The sequence below is a fragment of the Platichthys flesus genome, chromosome 9, assembly GCF_949316205.1.
Source record: "Platichthys flesus chromosome 9, fPlaFle2.1, whole genome shotgun sequence".
Classification (NCBI taxonomy): domain Eukaryota; kingdom Metazoa; phylum Chordata; class Actinopteri; order Pleuronectiformes; family Pleuronectidae; genus Platichthys; species Platichthys flesus.
Genome location: NC_084953.1, coordinates 26,442,264 through 26,463,923, shown reverse-complemented (window position 1 = coordinate 26,463,923; position 21,660 = coordinate 26,442,264). Strand labels below are relative to the sequence as shown.

The window sequence follows — 21,660 nt, the reverse complement described above, 5'->3', positions numbered from 1 at the left end:
AACATAATAACGTTTTGAAATTGGACTAAGTTGCGAGATGTGCCAATACAGAAATGTTTTACATTTAATGTAATCAAATTACTTAAATGTTGTAAAAACGACCTGTTATTGATTTAATATTTACCTACTTTTATCACTATAGTGTATGACAAGCAAGGGTTCCTCGTCAAGCTGGATGGTAGTCTGTGAGTATACGTGTTTTTACATATTTTACCTTCCAGTCAAGCTACTATACTACAGGGATACTATCAGTCATATGTAACTCTGTCATTTTGCCCTGCTGCGGCTCTTGCTGTCTTTCAAAGTAACAAATTTATCGATGGGTCATAGTCAGACTGACCATCAACAGTACTATTAGATTTCTCACTGTGTTGGTCCTCAGCAGCCAGGAAAAACTCAGGAATACATCCGCCCTCTGTAAAGCTGTGACTCTAGCTCTATAAGCTGTATAATGTGATTGTAATCAAAACTTAATTTAATTCCTTCATGTCTGCAGGCCTTTGGAGCTGATCTATAAGTACAGCAATCTCAGTGAGGGAGCCTGTAAGCCTGGATTTGCAGCTGCAAAGATGACTGCCATATATCCAAGGTAAGAATATACACTTTATTGGACATGACTGATAGATAGGAACTTCTGCTTTATGTCTAAGGTGCTACAACGATCAGATACTGTGTGATCAGTGGTTTTCTTTTATAAACCCATACAACCATTGGTCCATCCCAAATTTGACCATTTGATAAATGTGTTATCATGTCATATAATGCGTTATATTCTGCAGGCTAGGTTTATGACTCTTAATTGACTCTAGGTATGAATGTGAATAGTTGAAGTCTCCATATGTTAGCCCCTTCAATACGCTGGTGTTCGCCCTTCCCAGCCTCCTTCTGAGTTGACTTCAATTTTATGGCATTTTACACTAGTCAGTGCTGATGATGTTTTAACTGCTTATCTGAATAGATTTTAACCATTGTAAACATTTCTCTGGAGTCTGGCATTTTCCTTATATCACAAAAATCTTCAGTTGTTAAAACTCATTTAAAGAAGCACAGTCTAGACCAGTGGTTCTTAACTTTATTGGAGGTACTGAACCCTGCAAGCTTCATCAGTGCATTCACCGAATTGTTCGTGATTGGAAAAATGAAATTTTCTTCAAAACACAAAATCACTGTGTTCAAAGAACAAAACCAACAAAACATGTATTTCACACAAAAACATATCTCAATGAATATTTTTTATTTACAAATCAATGTGTCCTTCACTGTTGCCTTTCAGATACAAGTTCAGAAATGCATGGCTCACTCTCATATAATTTTCACAACAAAGTCTGTTCCTTTTCTTCGTTTTTATGTCTACCATCCTCGAAAAGGATTGCTCGCAAAGATACGTTGTAACAAACATTGTGAGTATCTCAGGGGCTTTTTTAGCATTAAGAGGGTATGGTACGATTTGGTGACACTAAAACGTTGAGAGCGTTGTTGTTCTGAAGAGTTGCTGTTGAATCTGGCTCTGCTGAAGTTCAATGATTTCTTCGAGGTATTCATGGTTGACATCTGCTGTCGCAACACTAAACGTGAATGGCAGTTCCCTGCAGCACAAATATCAAAGCTTGGCAATGTGGCCTGATCACCTGTAGCCAATGATGGTCAAGCGGAGCGTGACTTCACGAATATTATGAGTGGGCTGAATTTATTTTGTGTAACACATTTTTACTAAACATTCATATTTGTAATCTAACATGACGAAGAAACTTTTTTGAAACACACGGCGGGTCCACCCCATTGTTTTTTCATGTTGGTATTCCCCCACCCTGAGCGATGCAAAACTGTTGCGGCGCACAGACAACAGTTCGCCCTGGTGAACAGTCGCAACGCCGTCCAGTGCGGGAGGGCATGGTGGCGGTGCCTCCTTCTCCGCTCTTTCTCCCGGGGGATGGCCGAACCCCCATCATTAAAAGATAAGATAAATAATAGTAGCTTTATTGTCAATTTCTTAACATTTACAGTTCAAGACATACAAGGAATCGATACGACGTTTCCCACTCTCCCACAGTGAAACATATAAAGTGCACAGGCACAACAGATTACACAAGACATTTCCTATTACTAGGTAAATACAGATTTTTTAGTACAAGTGTAAACGTATTGATTAAAAGTGACAAAAGTGCAAAAAGTACAAGAGACAGTTTGTTGCAAAAGTAAACATATAGATGTTTTAGTACAGCAGCATAAGGTTCTCTAAAGTTTAAACGTAGTGATTAAAGTCATGAGTGCAAAAGTACAAGAGATGGTTTGTTGCAGAGTCCTGAGTGGGTTTTTTTTTTTGGGGGGGGGGGGGGGATTTCAGCTTCCTGTCAGACTGTAGGATATGGCTGGGGGGAGTGAGGAGAGAGAATTTAGCTTCCTTACAGCTTGGTGTATGAAACTATTTCTGAGTCTGGTGGTGCGGCAACAGAGGCTCCTATACCTTCTTCCAGAGGTTAGGAGGCTGAACAGACCGTGTGCGGGGGGGCTGGTGTCACTCACAATCAATGCAGCTTTCCGGGTGAGGCAGGTCGTGTAAGTGTTTTGCAAGGAAGGGAGTGGGGCAACAATGATCTTACCAGCTGTGTTTACTATGCGTTGCATTTTTTTCCTGCTCTGTGCAGTGCAGCTACTGCCCCAAACAGTGATGCAGCTGGACAGGATGCTTTCAATGGTGAGTTTGAGTTTGCGGAGGAAGTAGAGGCGCCGCTGGGATTTCTTCGCCAGTGATGCAGAGTTGGTGGCCCAGGAGAGGTCCTCGCTGATGTGCATCCCCAGGAATTTGATGATGCTCACTCGCTCCACAGCAGCACCATCGGTGGTCAGTGGTGGGTGCTCAATGTGGCTTTTCCTGAAGTCAACCACAATCTCCTTTGTCTTGCTGACATTCAGCAGGAGGTTGTTATTTCTGCACCAGGTGGTCAAAAGGTTGACCTCCTTCCTGTAGTGGGTCTCATCGTTCTTGATGAAGAGACCCACCAGAGTTGTGTCGTCCGAAAACTTCACCATGTGATTGGTGCTGTAGGTTGATGTGCAGTCGTGAGTCAGCAGGGTGAAGAGCAGGGGACTGACCACACAGCCTTGTGTGAGTGTGATGCTGCTTGAGGTATTGTTGCCGACCCGTACTGTTTGTGGCCTCTCACTGAGGAAGTCCAGAATCCAATTGCAAAGGGAGGTGTTGAGCCCCAGCTGGTCCAGTTTACAGATGAGTTGTTGTGGGATTATAGTGTTAAACGCTGAACTAAAATCTATGAAAAGCAGTCACACATGTGAGTCAGCTTTTTCCAGGTGGGTGAGGGCTAGGTGGAGAGCAGAGCAGATTGTGTCCTCTCTGGAACGTTTGGCCCGATATGCGAACTGAAACGGGTCCAGGGTGGGTCCAGGGTGGGGGGGGGGAGGATGGACTTGATGTGAGACATGACTAGCCACTTCATAACGATGGGGGTCAGTGCCACAGGGCGATAGTCATTGAAGCAGGATGGAGCCAGTTTCTTTGGGATCCCGTGATCACGGGTGATCACGGGATCACCCGTGATCAGTTTACCAAATTAATCTCAGGTTCTAAACCAACAACCTGTATCTTAGATCCCATTCCTACCAAATTACTTAAAGACATTCTGCCCCTAATTGATAGTTCGTTACTTAACATTATCAATCTGTCATTATCATCAGGTTATGTACCACAGTCTTTTAAAATAGCTGTCATCAAACCCCTACTCAAAAAACCCACCCTAGACCCAGAGGTTTTAGCCAATTACAGACCAATATCTAACCTCTCCTTCATTTCTAAAATCTTAGAAAAAGTGGTAGCCAATCAGCTGTGTGAGTTTCTCCAGGAAAATAATATATATGAAGACTTTCAATCGGGGTTTAGAGCCAATCACAGTACAGAGACAGCCTTGGCAAAAGTCACTAATGACCTTTTAATAGCCTCAGATCAGGGATTTGTGTCTGTCCTCGTTCTGTTAGATCTCAGTGCAGCATTCGACACAATTGACCATCAAATTTTATTACAAAGACTAAAACAGTTAATTAACATTAATGGAACCGCCCTTAACTGGTTTAAATCGTATTTTTCTGATCGCTCCCAATTTGTGCAAATTAATGATGAGTCATCTGTGCGCACCAAAGTTAATCATGGTGTTCCACAGGGCTCTGTGCTCGGCCCAATTTTATTCTCATTATATATGCTTCCACTAGGAAACATTATCAGGACACACTGGGTAAATTTCCACTGCTATGCGGATGACACCCAGTTATATTTGTCAATAAAACCTGAACAAAGTAATCAATTAACTAAACTTCGAACATGTCTCAAGGACATAAAAACCTGGATGACCCGCAATTTTCTCTTATTAAACTCAGACAAAACAGAGGTTATAATACTTGGCCCCAAACACCTTAGAGATGCATTATCTAATGATATAGCTGCGCTAGACGACATTGCCCTTGCTTCCAATGAAACAGTCAGGAACTTGGGAGTGATCTTCGATCCTGATTTATCCTTTAATAGTCACTTAAAACAAATTTTGAGGACCGCTTTTTTCCACTTGCGTAATATTTCAAAAATTAGACATGTCCTTTCACAAAAAGATGCAGAAAAACTAGTCCACGCCTTTGTTACATCGAGACTGGACTATTGTAATTCATTATTATCAGGCTCCAGCAGGAAGTCGTTAAAGACTCTACAGCTTGTCCAAAATGCTGCAGCACGTGTCCTGACGAGAACAAAGAGAAGAGAGCACATTTCTCCAATATTAGCATCGCTACACTGGCTTCCAGTTAAATCTAGAATAGAATTTAAAATTCTCCTCCTCACCTTCAAGGCCCTTAATAATATAGCGCCTTTATACCTTAAAGAGCTGTTAATACCTTATAAACCCACTAGAGCACTCCGCTCCCAGAATTCAAGCCTACTTGTCGTCCCTAAATTCTCTAAAAGTAGAGTAGGAGCCAGAGCTTTTAGCCATCAAGCCCCTCGGCTGTGGAATAATCTACCACTTTCAGTTCGGGAGGCTGTCACCATCTGTTCGTTTAAAAGTAGGCTCAAAACCTTCCTTTTTGATAAAGCTTATAGTTAGAGCTAATTAGTGCGCCAGAACGTTACTTGTTCTATTTTATGACACATGACACACGGAGCTTCTCTTTCCAGCTTCTCCTTCCTCTTCTCCATCCCTATCCCCCTTCCCCGGAATCCCTTTGCTTTATCACCCGCAGATCCAGGGCCTCTGTGGCCGCACCATGGATTACGGTTTGTGGATCGCGCACCGGGGGTCGCGGTGTTGGATCCAGTGTGGCGGATTCTGAGTCATGTGGGCTGATCGTGGTGCTGGTGGCGGACCCTGTGTCGCGTTGGCATTGGGCACGGGCGGTGGACCAGGACCGCAGTGGTGGCTGGTGATGGGTCCTCCTGGTAGGCGGCGGTGGACGGTGACTGAGGACTGAAGTGGCGTCTGGTCTGGATGGTGGATCGTGGTCTAGATGGTTGCTGAGCATGGACTGTGCTTCATCATTGCTGCTAGAGACTTCGATTATTGATGATGTTCTCCTGCACGTGGCATCTATTGCACTTCTGTCCGTCCTGGGAGAGGGATCCCTCACATGTGGCTCTCTCTGAGGTTTCTACATATTTTTACCCTGTTAAAAGGGTTTTTTGTAGTTTTTCCTTACTCTTGCTGAGGGTTAAGGACAGAGGATGTCACACCCTGTTAAAGCCCTATGAGATGAATTGTAATTTGTGAATATGGGCTATACAAATAAAATTTGATTGATTGATTGATTGATTTGGCACAGGTATGATGATAGAGGTCTTGAAATGTGATGGAACAGCAGCCTGACTCAGAGAAGTGTTGAAGATATCCATGAAGATGTCTTTAAGCTCCTCTGCGCAGTCCCTCAGTACACTGCCTGGAATGTTGTCTGGGCCTGTTGCTTTCCCGGGGGTTGATAGTGGAGAGTGCCCTCTTCACACTTTCAGAAAGGCACAGAGCCTGGTCGTGGGGGGGGGGGGGCTGTCGCAGGTCTGTGATGCAGGTTTGTTGTCTGTTATGGTCTGGATGCCCTGCCACAGGCTGCGCGTGTCTCCGCTGTCCTTGAAGTGGCTGATTATTTTTTTGGAGTAGTCCTGTTTTGCTCTTCTGATACCACGGGACAGGCTGGCTCTCGCTGTTCTCAGGCCAATTCTATCCCCGGCTCTGAAGGCTTTGTCTCTCTGGCCCTCAGCAGCCGATGGACAGCTACTGTCAGCCATGGCTTCTTGTTAGCCCGAGTGGTCATGGTCTTTTTGTGGGTCACATTATCTGTGCATTTGCGGATGTAAGAGAAAACAGTGTCTGTAAGCTCCTCATTGTCTATGTGGTGGTTGTATGTAGCTGCTTGCTTGAACATATCCCAGTCTGTTGTCGCATGACAGTCCTGAAGAGGACACCTTGATCTATGCGGCCACACTGTAATCTCTCGCACACCGCTTCCGATGTCTCTTTATCGCAGTTGGGTCCGGTGTAATCACGGGCTGGCGAAGTAATCCGAAATCCTTGATGGTTGTCTCTGTTGTAGATTCCAACCCGTTGTTAATCTTGCTCTTGCAGATGTCTAACAGAGCCTGTTGACAGTACTTGTACGCAGACAGACGAGGCGAACACGGAAAACTTCCGGACAAACACTTATTAAATAAACAAAACACAGCTTTGTGTGTGGTTACCGCTCCTCAAGGGGCGGTAACCCTCGGACCTCTCCTTGAACCGTCACCTTATCGTGGTGGAGAGGTTTGCGTGTCCCCGTGAACCTGAGGGCTGTGTTGTCTGGAGCCTTGTGCTCCTGGTAGGGTCTCCCATGGCAGAGTGTCTCAGGTGAGGGGCCAGACTAAGAATGGTTCAAAACCCTCAATGAATATCGACAAAAGAGGAGATGGGACCCAGCCCGGAGGAAGCCCGGGGCCCCCGTCTGGAGCTAGGCCCAGACGGAGGGCTCGATGGCGAGCGTCTGGTGGCCGGGTTTGCCACGGAGCCCGGTCGGGCATAGCCCGAACAAACTACGTGGCACCCCCCCTCTCTTCATCTCATGGGCCCACCACCTGTGGGAAGACCCGTTGGGGTCGGGTGCGCAGCCACATGGGTGGCAGCGAAGGTAGGGGGTCTCGACGGACCAGACCCGGGCGGCAGAAGCTGGCTCTGGGGACGTGGAACGTCACCTCGCTGTGGGGAAAGGAACCGGAGCTTGTGAGGGAGGTGGAGCGCTATCAGTTAGATCTGGTGGGGCTTACCTCCACGCACAGTCTCAGCTCTGGTACCGTACTCCTGGATAAGGGTTGGACTTTATTCTTCTCCGGAGTTGCCAAGGGCGTGAGGCGTCGGGCGGGTGTGGGGATACTCATAAATCATAAAAAGTGTTGGAGTTTACCCCGGTAGACGAGAGGGTCGCCTCCCTGCGCCTAAGGGTTGTAGGGGGGAAAACTCTGACTGTTGTTTGTGCGTATGCACCAAACAGCAGTTCAGAGTACTCGGCCTTCTTGGAGACCCTGAATGGAGTCCTGTATGGGGCTCCAGTAGGGGACTCCGTAGTTCTGCTGGGTGACTTCAACGCCCACGTGGGCAACGATGGAGACACCTGAACCCGAGCGGTCGTTTGTTATTGGACTTCTGTGCTAGCCATGGATTGTCCATAACAAACACCATGTTCGAACATAAGGGTGCTCATAAGTGTACCTGGTACCAGAGTACCCTAGGCCGAAGATCAATGATCGATTTTGTGATCGTGTCATCTGATCTGAGGCCGCATGTTTTGGACACTCGGGTAAAGAGAGGGGCGGAACTGTCAACCGACCACCATCTGGTTGTGAGTTGGATCAGGGAGTGGGGGAAATTTCCGGATAGACCTGGTAAGCCCAAACGAGTAGTGCGGGTGAACTGGGAACTTCTGGAGGAGGCCCCCGTCCTAGGTATCTTCAACTCACACCTCCGGCGGAGTTTTTCTGGCATTCCTGTGGAGGTTGGGGGCATTGAGCCGGAGTGGGCGGTGTTCAAAGCCTCCATTGCTGAAGCTGCGGCGGCTAGCTGTAGCCTCAGGGTCTTAGGCTCCTCAAGGGGCGGTAACCCTCGGACACCGTGGTGGACACCGGTGGTCAGGGAAGCCGTCCGATTGAAGAAGGAGGCCTTCCGGGATATGATATCCTGGAGGACTCCTGACTCGGTTGCAGGGTACCGACAGGCCCGAAGGGCTGCAGCTGCTGCCGTGTCGGAGGCTAAGCAGCGGGTGTGGGAGAAGTTCGGAGAGGTCATGGAGAAGGACTTTCGGTCGGCACCAAAGTGTTTCTGGAAGACTATCCGGCACCTCAGGAGGGGGAAACGGGGAACCATCCAAGCTGTGTACAGTAAGGATGGGACTCTGTTGACCTCAACTGAGGAGGTTGTCGGACGTTGGAAGGAACACTTTGAGGAACTCCTGAATCCGAATAACACGCCCTCTATGTTGGAGGCAGAGCTCGAGGTTGATGGTGTTTCATCGTCAATTTCCCTGGTGGAGGTCACTGAGGTGGTCAAACATCTCCGCAGTGGCAAGGCCCCAGGGATTGATGAGATCCGGCCAGAAATGCTAAAGGCTCTGGGTGTTGAGGGGCTGTCATGGTTGACACGCCTATTCAACATCGCGTGGGAGTCGGGTACAGTGCCAAAGGAGTGGCAAACTGGGGTGGTGGTTCCCCTGTTCAAAAAGGGGGACCAGAGAGTGTGTGCCAATTACCGGGGCATCACACTTCTCAGCCTCCCTGGTAAAGTCTACTCCAAGGTGCTGGAAAGGAGGGTTCGGCCGATCGTCAAACCTCAGATTGAAGAGGAACAATGCGGTTTTCGCCCCGGACGTGGAACTACAGACCAGCTCTTCACTCTCGCAAGGATCCTGGAGGGGGCCTGGGAGTATGCCCATCCGGTCTACATGTGTTTTGTGGATCTGGAGAAGGCGTATGACCGGGTCCCCCGGGAGAAACTGTGGGAGGTGCTGCGGGAGTATGGGGTAAGGGGGTCTATCCTCAGGGCCATCCAATCCCTGTACTCCCAAAGCGAGAGCTGTGTTCGCGTCCTCGGCAGCCAGTCAGTTTCGTTCTCAGTGGATGCTGGTCTCCGCCAGGGCTGCGCCTTGTCACCAATCCTGTTTGTGATATACATGGACAGGATATCGAGGCGTAGTCGGGGTGGGGAGGGGTTGCAGTTCGGTGGTCTGAGGATCTCGTCACTGCTTTTTGCAGATGACGTGGTCCTCATTGGATCATCGGCCTGTGACCTTCAGCACTCACTGGATCCGCTGGTGGCCGAGTGTGAAGCTGCTGGGATGAGGATCAGCACCTCTAAATCTGAGGCCATGACTCTTAGCAGGAAACCGATGGATTGCTTACTCCGGGTAGGAAATGAGTCCTTAGCCCAAGTGAAGGAGTTCAAGTACCTTGGGGTCTTGTTCGCGAGTGAGGGTACTATGGAGCGTGAGATTGGCCGGAGAATCGGAGCAGCGGGGGCGGTATTGCGTTCGCTTTACCGCACCGTTGTAACGAAAAGAGAGCTGAGCCGCAAGGCAAAGCTCTCGATCTACCGGTCGATCTTCGTTCCTATCCTCACCTATGGTCATGAGGGCTGGGTGATGACCGAAAGGACGAGATCACGGGTACAAGCGGCCGAGATGAGTTTTCTCAGAAGGGTGGCTGGCGTCTCCCTTAGGGATAGGGTGAGAAGCTCAGCCATCCGTGAGGAACTCGGATTAGAGCCGCTGCTCCTTCACTTAGAAAGGAGTCAGCTGAGGTGGTTCGGGCATCTGGTAAGGATGCCCACTGGGCGCCTTCCTTGGGAGGTGTTTCAGGCACGTCCAGTGGGGAGGAGACCTCGGGGAAGACCCAGGACTAGGTGGAGAGATTATATCTCAACACTGGCCTGGGAACGCCTCGGGATCCCTCCGTCAGAGTTGGTCAATGTGGCCCGGGAAAGGGAAGTCTGGGGCCCCCTGCTTGAGCTGCTCCCCCCGCGACCCGACCCCGGATAAGCGGATGAAAATGAGATGAGAGATGAGCTTTGTCGGGAGCATGAGTAGCCGCTGCGTCTACATGCGGTGCCATCTTTATTATTATTATAAGAGTGATAAAGGGCTGAAATAATTTCAAATATTGCTTTTTAAATAATTTAAATGTTTTCCTGGCACAAAAGGGTGAATGAATAACCACAAAAAATAAATAAACAAATATCGGTATCGGCTTTTGGCTAGATTGTTGTTCTGAACATCGGTATCTGTATCGGCCAAGAATTTCCATAATCGGTGCATCCCTGTCACAAACTGAATGAGGCTACCAGAGTGTTACATTACATTACATTATATTTCATTTCCTTTAGCTGACGCTTTTATCCAAAGCGACTTATAATGCAAGTGCATTCAACCCCGAGGGTACAGACCCAGAACAAGTATCAAGAAAGTACAATTTCTTCAAAATAAAGCAAAACTACAAAGTGCTATAAGTAAGTGTCATTATCAGGCTCCAGCAGTAAGTCGTTAAAGACTCTACAGCTTGTCCAAAATGCCGCAGCACGTGTCCTGACGAGAACAAAGAAAAGAGAGCACATTTCTCCTGTGTTAGCATCGCTACACTGGCTTCCAGTTAAATCCAGAACAGAATTTAAAATTCTCCTCCTCACCTTCAAGGCCCTAAATAATATGGCGCCATTTTACCTTAAAGAGCTGTTAGTACCTTATAAACCCACTAGAGCACTCCGCTCCCAGAATTCAGGCTTACTTGTCTTCCCTAAAGTCTTTAAAAGTAGAGTAGGAGCCAGAGCTTTTAGCCATCAAGCTCCTCTGCTGTGGAATAAACTACCACTTTCAGTTCGGGAGGCAGACACCATCTGTTCGTTTAAGAGTAGGCTCAAAACCTTCCTTTTTGATAAAGCTTATAGTTAGAGCTAATTAGTGCGGCAGAACGTTACTTGTTCTATTTTATGACACATGACACACGGAGCTTCTTTTTCCAGCTTCTCCTTCCTCTTCTCCATCCCTATCCCCCTTCACGGAATCCCTATGCTTTATCACCCGCAGATCCAGGGCCTCTGTGGCTGCACCATGGATTGCGGTTTGATGATCGCGCACAGGGGGTCGCGGTGGTGGATCCAATGTGGCGGATTCTGTGTCGTGTGGGCTGATCGTGGTGGTGGTGGCTGACCCTGTGTGGTGTGGGCTGATCGTGGTGGTGGTGGCGGACCCTGTGTCGCGTTGGCATCGGGTACGGGTATTGGACCAGGACCGCAGCGGCGGCTCGTGGTGGGTGGAGGTGGACGTTGACTGAGGACTGGAGTGGCGTTCTGGTCTGGATGGTAGATCGTGGTCCTGCTGGTTGCTGACCATGGACTGTGATTGCAGCGGGACTGCTTGGCATGTCATGTTGGGGTTGTCCTTCGGGATGCTTACCCTCATCAAATGCTGCTAGAGACTTTAATCTTTAATCTTGATGATGTTCTCCTACACGTGGCATCTATTGCACTTCTGTCCGCCCTGGGAGAGGGATCCCTCACATGTGGCTCTCTCTGAGGTTTCTACGTATTTTTACCCTGTTAAAAGGGTTTTTAGTAGTTTTTCCTTACTCTTGCTGAGGGTTAAGGACAGAGGATGTCACACCCTGTTAAAGCCCTATGAGATGAATTGTAATTTGTGAATATGGGCTAGACAAATAAAATTTGATTGATTGATTGATTTAAGTGCTACTAAATTGTTAGTTTAAAAAAATGTTTTTACTTTTTTTTAAATTATTATTATTATTATTATTAAATTGTTTACTCAAGCACACTCCGGGGGCCAATCCAAAGTAGCTTGAGGGCGGGATTCGGCCCTCGGGCCGTCTATTGAAGAGCCCTGATCTACACTATTTAAATCTAAGATTTAATTTTTATTTCCTTTTTAGTTTCAAGCCAATCCTACTATTATTTTATGTATTTATTTTATCTTTCAATACAACTTCTTTTAATTGTTGTTGTTCCTTTCATTTTTCTTTCCATTGCTTATCGTTTTAATCCTTGCTTGCTTTCAAGGGTGTATCCTGCCTCTTGACAATGGCAGATGGGATTGGCTCCAGCTCTCCCCATGACCCTAAAAGAATAAGTGGCACTACTGCTGTCCAATGACTATTTGCATTCATTCATTCAGTAAAGAGGTACAGTTAAAGTGGGCAAGCAGTGTGCTGTAAATCTCTTTGTTATTCTTAAAAGGTGGAGTATATGATTCTGGGGAATTACTTGATATCTGAACACCCCTCCTTTCACTGCTCCGTCAAAAGAGCTGCCCCCGATCACCCCCACATTCATGCACGCACATTGCCACGGTACACTACTGATCTCAAAAGTTGGAATTAGCCACCTCAAACAACATCATTATCTTTAGATTAAATACACCCACACTAACTATAAATCCCCCGCAAATAAACTAAAGTCTAAACACAAGAGGAAAAATTTTATAACAAAAAGTCTTTCTCAATTTCTTGACAGTGGCAGAATCATTACAAAATATACTGTAATAGAAGACGAAGCACAGTGTTTTCTCCTGCCATTATGTTTCTTTCACACCAAAGGCGACGCAATTTTTTCCTATGATCATATTCAAAGTCAATGCAAAGATGCAAATTTCATGTGGCTAGCTTAAAAAGATGCAAACGACACAAATGATGCGGCGCAATAAATGTGATACAGCTGATGTATCTCGTCATTTGTGTCCATTGCATAATTTGTCTATCGCTTGAGTTGAATTATTTGAACAGGCACATGATCAGTGTATGTTAATGGTCATGTGGTATAGGATTTAATTAGTAAGGACAGATTAGAGAGATTATTAAATCTAGTTAAAACACTAGTCTGCACAGAAAACATTTAAGTCTTAAGATGAAAAAGTATTAGGGTGGGATGTGGAATGTGTATAACTCTACAGCTTCAGTATCCTTATTGGTGTGCTTCGGTTAGCAGCACTGCTGGCTTGTCTAATAAGTAGTTTCATCCCCTATGTTATAAGGCCAATCCTGTGTATGTGGTGCCCTGGAGGACGTATTACCTCCTGTGCTCCCAAAAATGAGTCAAGTATTCTTAGTATAGTAGTAGTATTTTACAGAAAACTCCCTGAGCACTGAGTGCTCCTAAGACCCCATTTCCGCTGCTCTGTTATTATCCCTGTGCATGAGAATATAAGCCAGTTCACCAAAACCACTTACTTTCTGGGCACGAGAGACAAGCAACCCTCCGACCCATTGCGGCCTTTTACATTACATTACATTTCATTTAGCGGACGCTTTTATCCAAAGCGACTTACAATAAGTGCATTCAAACCCGAGGGTACATACCAAGGACGACAAGAATCAAGAAAATACAATTTCTTCAAATAAAGCAAAACTACAAAGTGCTATAAGTAAGTGCCATTTAAGTGCTACTAAAGTGTTAGTTTCAAAAAGTTGTTAGTTTTTTTTTTTTTTTTTTTTATTTATTCAAGGTAAAGTCGGAAGAGGTATGTTTTTAGTTATCGGCGGAAGATGTGTAGACTTTCTGATGTCCGGATGTCAATGGGGAGCTCATTCCACCATTTAGGAGCCAGGACGGAAAACAGTTGTGTTTAGCTCGCAGTGAGGGAGCAACGAGCTGATTGGCCGAAGCAGAGCGGAGTGAACGGGGTGGGGTGTAACGTTTGAAAGGACACTAATGAAGAGTGCTCATGTAGTCCAGTTTGAAAAAATATTTTTTCTCATTAGAAAGGCGTGGCAAAATGCTTCAGGCATTCTTGACCCATTTATTCCACCATTTTTCTCAGCCAGGAACACAGCTGAGATAACCGGCCAGAAGCTTTAACATGGTCGTTCATAAACTGCTGCTGTTTCCAAACAGATATCCATGTTCTTTATTAGGGATGGGTATCGTTTGGTTTTATCCAATACCGGTGCTTAACCGATACTTTTAAAACGATACCGGTGCCCTAAACGGTGCCTGAACTGATACTTTCACAAAACGACGCTTGATGACATTTAAGAAAGGCTTTTTTTTTTGCCAAATATATTAACTGTTTAAAGTAGATTATAAGTATAAATTAATACAAAACACTTTTTAACTGAAACATATGAATTATATATGAATTGTTAACAAAGGTTTACACTATACTTAAATAAATAAAAAATAAATACAAAACACACACACTCGGACTTGTGACTCTGACTTTGGTGCTGAGCCAATTGAAGACTGAGGGTTGCTTTTCTATCTCTCGGAGACCCCCGTATCTCCGCGGCTGGGGCTGTCGCAGGCAGGCTTTGGCCCGCCTCCGTCCCCACAAAATGCAGACGCTCTTGTGAAACCGTTCTCGGCGTTAACTTTGTTCCTCCCACACTCAGCCTATCCAAGCCGACCCAGAGCCAGTCGCGGCGCACCGCCATGGAGGAAATGCACCCGGCGGGGGCCAGCCAGCGCAGGGAGAGGTCTCGCGAGGAGATCGTCCCAAACCTGCACGGAAGCCCTGACGCACGCGGGCAGAGTTTGTCCACCGGCAGACGCGCCCGACTCATGCAGGGGCCCGACGGGAGGTGCCCCTTCCCGTGAAGGAAGGAGTGGAAGTGTTAGGCGGCGGGAGGAACGACGACCTCAGTATTCAATTGGCTCAGGCATTGAAAACATTTATCCTTTCCGCAGTACGCAACGCATGCAACGCAGTGACGAGCGCTTGGGCATAGAGCGCTCTATCTTCACCGACCGCAACAGACTTAAAATCGCCCATTAGTGCTACAACGTAGCCCTAGTTATTATTATTATTATTATTCAGGCAAATGAATTGGCTTTTTGAGAGCTTTAAAATGCTCAAATTCCCCCCGAGACCCCCGGAACGTGTTCACATTGACGATCTTCACAAAAATCGATACACAGGTGTATCATGACCATACAAACAAAAAGGTCTATAGGTGCAATGGAAAAATGCAACAGGAAGCCTGCTATTCTGCATTTAGTGGCCATTTTGGCCATATTCCACATTTTTACTTTGATATACTTGTACCAGGGCTTTCATCAGATCAACTTCAAATTGAGATGAGTGTCATCACAACAAGATGGAGATAAAAGGTTATTAAAAGTGGCGTCAAAGTTTGATTACACGCCATTAAAACAGGATATTCTGGACCATGAATCCTTTGATGCTGAGCAGCTCCACTCCTGCAGTGTCAGTGTTAAAAGATCAAAGGAATCTTAATGTTATTTATTTATTTCTGTATTTATTCCCTTATTTATTTATTTCTGTATTTATTTATAAATTTATTAATTTATACTTAAGTCATGTATGGTCCTCCATAGGTTTGGCAAGGAGTTAAGGCAATGCTTTTTTTTCTATTTTCTATTTGGCTTTTGGAAAATTCTCCGGTATATTGTATTGTATTTTCTTTTACAAATAATCTTTTTCTATCGCCTCTTTATGTTTACTTTTCAACAATTGTATCTTTTCGATATAATGTATATCAGAGTTCAAATTAAACTTTGTCATATGGGAGGCAATGATGGTCAGAGGAAATCTGGGGACACTCAATGACACCACTTGAAATGTTTTATTGGAGTAAAAAATCTTGTTTGATTTGTCATCTATCATCTTGAAAAATGGACGCACTCATATAAGTACAGTACATCCAGTACATAAATGTTGAGTTGTGCTTCAAAAAGAAGTTCAGCTATGTCGTTGTTCATTAAGGCCTATTCCCCCAAAGTGGAGACAGATGTGAGGATTAAATAGAGCATAACATTTCTAATGCTGTGAAGAAACAAGCTAACTGAATGTACTTACTGTCAATTCAGATTTGTAGGCATTTATATGCTGGTAAGTTAAAGCTCTGTGGCGAGAGAATTGCAATACAGTGCTTTCTAATTAAATGACATTTTTACTTGACCATGTCCTCTCAAGCTGGGTCAGTAAACATATCACAGTTTGAACTCTGAGCTTTCACAAACTTGGTTGTGAATGCCACAGGTCAAGATGGGACTCCTAATCAACTCTTTTTGGAATTTGAGAATTGTTATATTTTTGTCAAATATATGTTAGGGTTGGGCGATATACTAAAATGTTCCAAATGGCCACCGTCAGCTCAACTGCCATTGATTGACGATATGTTTGTCAGTTATGTATCTGTTTACACAAGCAAATGCAGAGGCACAGGCCTGTATCCGTGAATGCATTTATGGAAGAGTTTGTTGTAAGAGGGATACAAAATCACTTATTTAGGATTAGTTTCGTATTTAACATGGACACAAACTTGTTGTTTGTCAAAAGATTTGAACGCATCTGCACAAGCATTTGCAGAAACATCATCCTGCTGAGCACAATCATGTGTGATTTTTTCCCTGTACTATTCAGGTACAAGAAGAACTTGGTATTAGCACCCGTTCTGTGAGGATAGTGTTGAGTTTTCTGTTCCCACCTAGTGTTAAAATGTCACAATGTAGATTTCAGGTGGACCCAAATGTCCCAAAATCTGGAAAACTAGAAAAGGCACAAACAGGGCTGAAGTTAAAAAAATCATAGAGAAAACCAGGAACAAGATACTGGGAACCTGAAGAATACACAGGAAACAAGATAGTGAAAAAAACGTGGCGAACCAACAACGTGTGAAAGCTGAATGACAAAGAACTGACAAAGGGAAGCATAGGGACTTATATTCACAAGGGAGGCAGGGTTTATTGAACAAAAGTGAAACACATGAAGGACAGGTGCAGACAACAACAGAGGTGGGTAACAGGACTAAGAGAGGAAGTTAAGCAAGAGACACACAAGGAGAAGAAACTTCTAAATAAAACAGGAAACTGAGAACTCAGGGAGAAACAACTGAACACAAACATTAACACAAGGAAACAAATGTAAAAGTCCATAAACCAAAGAGTCACAGTATCCTGTGACCTCTTGTGATCGGATCACACTTACCATATGCCAATAATCACGGCTGAATAATATTGTTTTTATCCAGAGTTTAAAGATGCATTTAATGACACTGTTTGGGTGTGTCAATGTGTGTCTGTATGTCACAGTGAGCGATTCAGAGAGAAGGGGGCAGATCCTTATAATAACAAAAACACTCGTAGGTAAGATGTTAGGATGTTGATTCAGTCCCCAGACCACCTGGACAAGTCTGGTTGGGGGAGTAAGTGGGTCAAACTTCTCCCATTTGGCTGCTCATTGGCCATTGAGTCAGAGTCGGAGAACTTGCTCCGAGTCTCACAGTGTGAATTTTGAGCTTTGTCCTCTCTCGCACACACCATGGATTAGCTTGAAACAAGATACTGTAAATCCGCTTAAGCATTCTACCATAAATCACTGCATCTACACTGTTAACATCAGGGCTGTACGGGTCTCGAACAGATAATGCATTGATGAATAGCACTTCTTCATTCTTTCGTGTTGTAACATGTTTTTTTCTTTATCAACAGCTTCAACAAACTGGCGCCTATGTTCCTTGATCCAAATTACAAAAGATTTTCCAAGATTGGTGATTACCCGCCTCCATTTGGGATAAAATCACGAGGTATGATTACACATTCCTATTTTTATAGATAAAGGTATTGCCAAGTTGCATCATGATATTGCTAAAGATGCCTGGAGCGGACAAACCGGTTGGATGTGACACCCATTCACACATACATTCATACAGTGCATCGATGGGCAGCACTTTTGTCTATGAGGGGCCATTCAGGGTTTAGCATTTTGCCAAAGGAGACTTCGGCATGCAGATGGGAAGACTGGGATTGAGCTGCTGACCTCCTGGTTGGAGGTCAACCGCTCTACCACTCAGCCACAGCCGCCCCCTAATTTGTTTATTCAATAAATCAACAACACAAAACAACAAGGAAGCATTCACTGAGCGAAAACGTGTGAAGGTGAAATGACAAATGATGACAGAAAAGAGGTTACGCACTGGTGTTGTCTCCGGGATAGAAATCTCTGCTAAGACACAGTTTCAGACCGACTCTGAAGTCTCCAGTTTTCTGTTAAACAGGTAACTTACCATATCAATTTAAAATTAAATCTGTTGTTTGATAGATAAGTTTTACTACTATGCACCAGAATACAATGTTTATATTCAGTCAGATACTAGCATTGTAACATTTACACTATTACAGATAGATCCATATCTATTCATGCCCAGGATTATAGTTGTAATTAACATCCTAGTTTAGTAAACTTCCCACCACCTCATGATGTAAATATAGGATCAGACAACTGTGTCATGTAGCACTTATTTACTTACTGTTGTATTACAACTTTTTATACTGACCCTTGTACATCAACTCCATGAAGGAAACATCTTCTTCAGATCCAGCTTTGTCTAACAGTGTAGTTACCACTGGAACAGACAGGCAAGTTAATGCAAAAGAGAAAAAAAAGAAAAGAAAAAAAACATATGTTGTTTTGATTTACATATTACTCCATTTTACATAATACTCCTTTGATGAGGAGAATGGGAGTACTACCCCAGCAATGTATTATCATTTCTTAACAAACACACGTTATTTCAAAATATGTGTCAGACTAAAACTAAGAAGGATAAAATGACTAAATGTGACTAAAACTAATATGCATTTTCGTCTAAGGACTAAGACTAAGACTACATCAAAAATAGCTGCCAAATTAACACTGCAATACTTTGACCGTCATTTTACCATATCTGTGTAAAAAGTTGGTAAAGCTATAGTATTACAATAATATGTGTAACGTTCTGTCATTTTAGTTTGTGAATTTCTGTCTCTTTGTGTTTTCTGTTTCCTGTTTCATTTTGTAGTCTCGTGTTCCTTGTGTGTTGTTTCTGTCTTAACTTCCTGTCGTTGATTGTCGTCCCCAATCCTCATGTGTTTCCCCTGTGTTTAATTGCCCCTGCCTCCTCTGTGTATTTAAGCCTCTGTGTTTCCTTTGTCCTGTCGGATCGTTTGTTCTTCAAAGTAAAATTGTCCTTTCATCTCAAAGCAGCGGTTATAACAGCTTTTAAATTGTACTTTTATATAGGATTAGTATATGACTGAGGACCCGTTTATTCTTTCTGCTGTTAAGTAAATGTACTTACATGATCCTTGCTGTTCTGTGTTTGTACCCTCATAGTTGAATGCACTTATTGTAAGTTGCTCTGGATTAAAGTGTTGAGTGTTTTAATTGAGTACTGAGAGTTTAATAACAACAATGATTGAAGTTCACATTTTGAGGGAATTTCAGCTTAGTTTGCCATGGACATGTGAATATGGTGCTGTATTGCCAGTATTTTGGGAGGACAGATATTTCTATGGAAAGCCAGTAAAAGTTTGGAACTTACAGGTCACAGACTCACAATACCCAGCATAATTTCTTCCTGTTGAGCGTATTGCTGGTAGATGTATGGTTTACATATCCACTGTTTATTTAACCAACACAAGTGAAAACGTAACTGTAATCATGCCACTCTGCACAGTGGTTGAGATTTAGGATAGTGTTCATGGGCAGTTAACATTGAAGAGGTGGTTTCTCAACTATCCAGGGAAACAGACTTACTGAGCCTCATTGTTTTGCTGTATAATAAAATGTTGAGACAAAGTGCATTGTTTTGATGTATAATAAAATGTGAGACAAAGTGCATTGTTTCAAAATATTTTCATAGCATTGGCCTTTGCTCATGGTATACAATGTAATTCATACAGTTATTTACTTAAGGGAAACAATTTACAATTTCAGGTTTTACATTTTTTTAAAGGTGTTATCTGCACTGAGGGAAACAATCCTGATTTGCATTTGTAAAGCCCAGAGCATTGTCATTTGCATGTGAAAGCCTTCCCAAAACTTAGGAGCAGGGGGGTCACCTCCCAACATTCACAGGCCTGTAAAACTGCCAGAAACTGGTAAACCCGCCTTAATTCCTGACAGTTGTCTGTGCTGCCTGCAGATTCCTGTGAACAGTGCACCAAAATGTATACAGAATCAATAGGGCTGAACGATTAATTGCATTTGCGATAAAATCGCGATTTGATAAAACACGATTTTCTAATCGCAGCGTGCGCGATTAAAACATGCGAAAGAGAGTAGGGCACTGGGCTGCTGTCCTCACCCGCAGCAATTGTGCCGCGGGACCACAAAACTCCTCTGATCCAGAAGATAGCAAAGCAAACCTGCATCACCTACAGGGTTCTAAAGTCTTCGGCCGATGTGGCGGACTCACAGAGCGAGCTCATGCCGCTGCGGACAGCGGTGTGGGCGGCGGACCTGAAAAACACTCTGCGGAAAAGCAAGCCGTGCTCCGGGGTGGCGGGGCTCCAGAGCCCCCCGGTCACCTACATGCACATCTGCGAGACGGAGGTGTTCAGCATGGGGGTGTTCCTGCTGAGGCCCGGCGCCTCCATACCGCTGCACGACCACCCGGACATGAACGGGAATCTACGGAGCTGCTGATCCGCAAGCTGCCCTTCCAGCGCATCCAGCTGGCCCGCCGCATCCGCGGACACAGAGCTTAAACTGCTTCTGCTCCACTGACTATAACAACACCGCTTTCCAACACTTAAATTAATTCAATGTTGAAGTAATCCAAGTATTCAGAATACGTTACTCAAATTGGTTTGGCATGCATTCTGTAACGGAATACGTTTTCAAAGTATCCTTCCCAACACTGGAAATGTTACTGACTTGGGAGCAGTAAGACACCTACAATAAAAAAAAAAGTGCAATCCTTGTGTTTATACTTACAATGACTTTGATTAAATAACTTAAATGCACACTGATTTGTTTTTGTTGTTGCTGTAATGAGCAGTTGAATAAAAATGTGGGAAAGAATATTGTACAGTAAATGTATCTAATATTGTGTTGGTCATATTTAAATCATTCATCTTTTTTTTTTTTTTTGGGAGAAAATAATCGCATATTAAATCGCAATTTTGGGGGAAAAAAATCGCAATTAGATTATTTCCCCAAATCGTTCAGCCCTAATAATCAATACTACAAATCTTTTGAATTTCTTTATTATCGCAGCTATTATTGCAGTGTGAACTCTCTTGAGCAAATATGAATGATGGGAAACGGGAATTTTCATAAAAAAATAACGAAAAAGCAAATTTGTGGAAATACAAATTAAAGAGATATGATAATAATGATAATAATTGCCCCATTATATCCACATATAGTTTGATGCACTTGCAGGTGTGTGAATACTTGTATTTTATGAAGGTTCCAGAAGGCCTGTAAGGAAACTCAGAGGCCGGGTATGTAACCAATTTACTGTCCTTGTTTGGAGGATCAGGGTCAAGGTCCCTGAACCTCCAAACTCAGCAGCTGGGGAAGACATGTCGATTTCCTTGGTCTAAAGAGCTATGTTGCCAGTACTAAAATACTGGTATGCTACATTATAGTACTACGCGTTTTCATCCCCAGGCTCATATCATTGTCTTGGTACAGCCTGTGAATATGAACTTGTATGTGAACTTCCAGGCAGTACTGGGAGAAGTGTGGTTCAGGATCCTGGCCACATTATTTCCTCTTTCTCTGACGTTTTACAGTCAGTGACTGACAGGCGCTGCACATCTAACGTTGCAGAAAATTACATAGTTAGCTGTAAATAGAACTGCAGGATAGACATGGCTGTACATTTTATTGGTCTTGCTGATATCATACAGACCATGTAGGAAT

At 44.2% G+C, this 21,660-nt stretch overlaps 1 protein-coding gene and 1 long non-coding RNA gene across 6 annotated transcripts in view; one reads left to right on the top strand and one right to left on the bottom strand.

Annotated features, from left to right (window-relative positions):
• The window catches only part of LOC133960548 (uncharacterized), a 383,773-nt gene that overhangs the window by 169,739 nt on the left and 192,374 nt on the right, over nt 1–21,660 (bottom strand). The window lies entirely within an intron of this gene.
• The window catches only part of st3gal3a (ST3 beta-galactoside alpha-2,3-sialyltransferase 3a), a 90,838-nt gene that overhangs the window by 43,209 nt on the left and 25,969 nt on the right, over nt 1–21,660 (top strand). For 4 of the 5 annotated variants that reach the window (XR_009921960.1, XR_009921959.1, XM_062395995.1 and 1 more), the window contains exons 3-5: nt 143–185; nt 497–589; nt 17,457–17,551. Coding sequence is in view for 2 of the 5 variants with exons in the window: in XM_062395995.1 (XP_062251979.1) it covers nt 143–185; nt 497–589; nt 17,457–17,551 (231 nt within the window). In the remaining 3 variants the exon portion in view is untranslated. The remainder of the gene's footprint in view (nt 1–142; nt 186–496; nt 590–17,456; nt 17,552–21,660) is intronic. The other variant, XR_009921961.1, reaches the window with a different exon arrangement.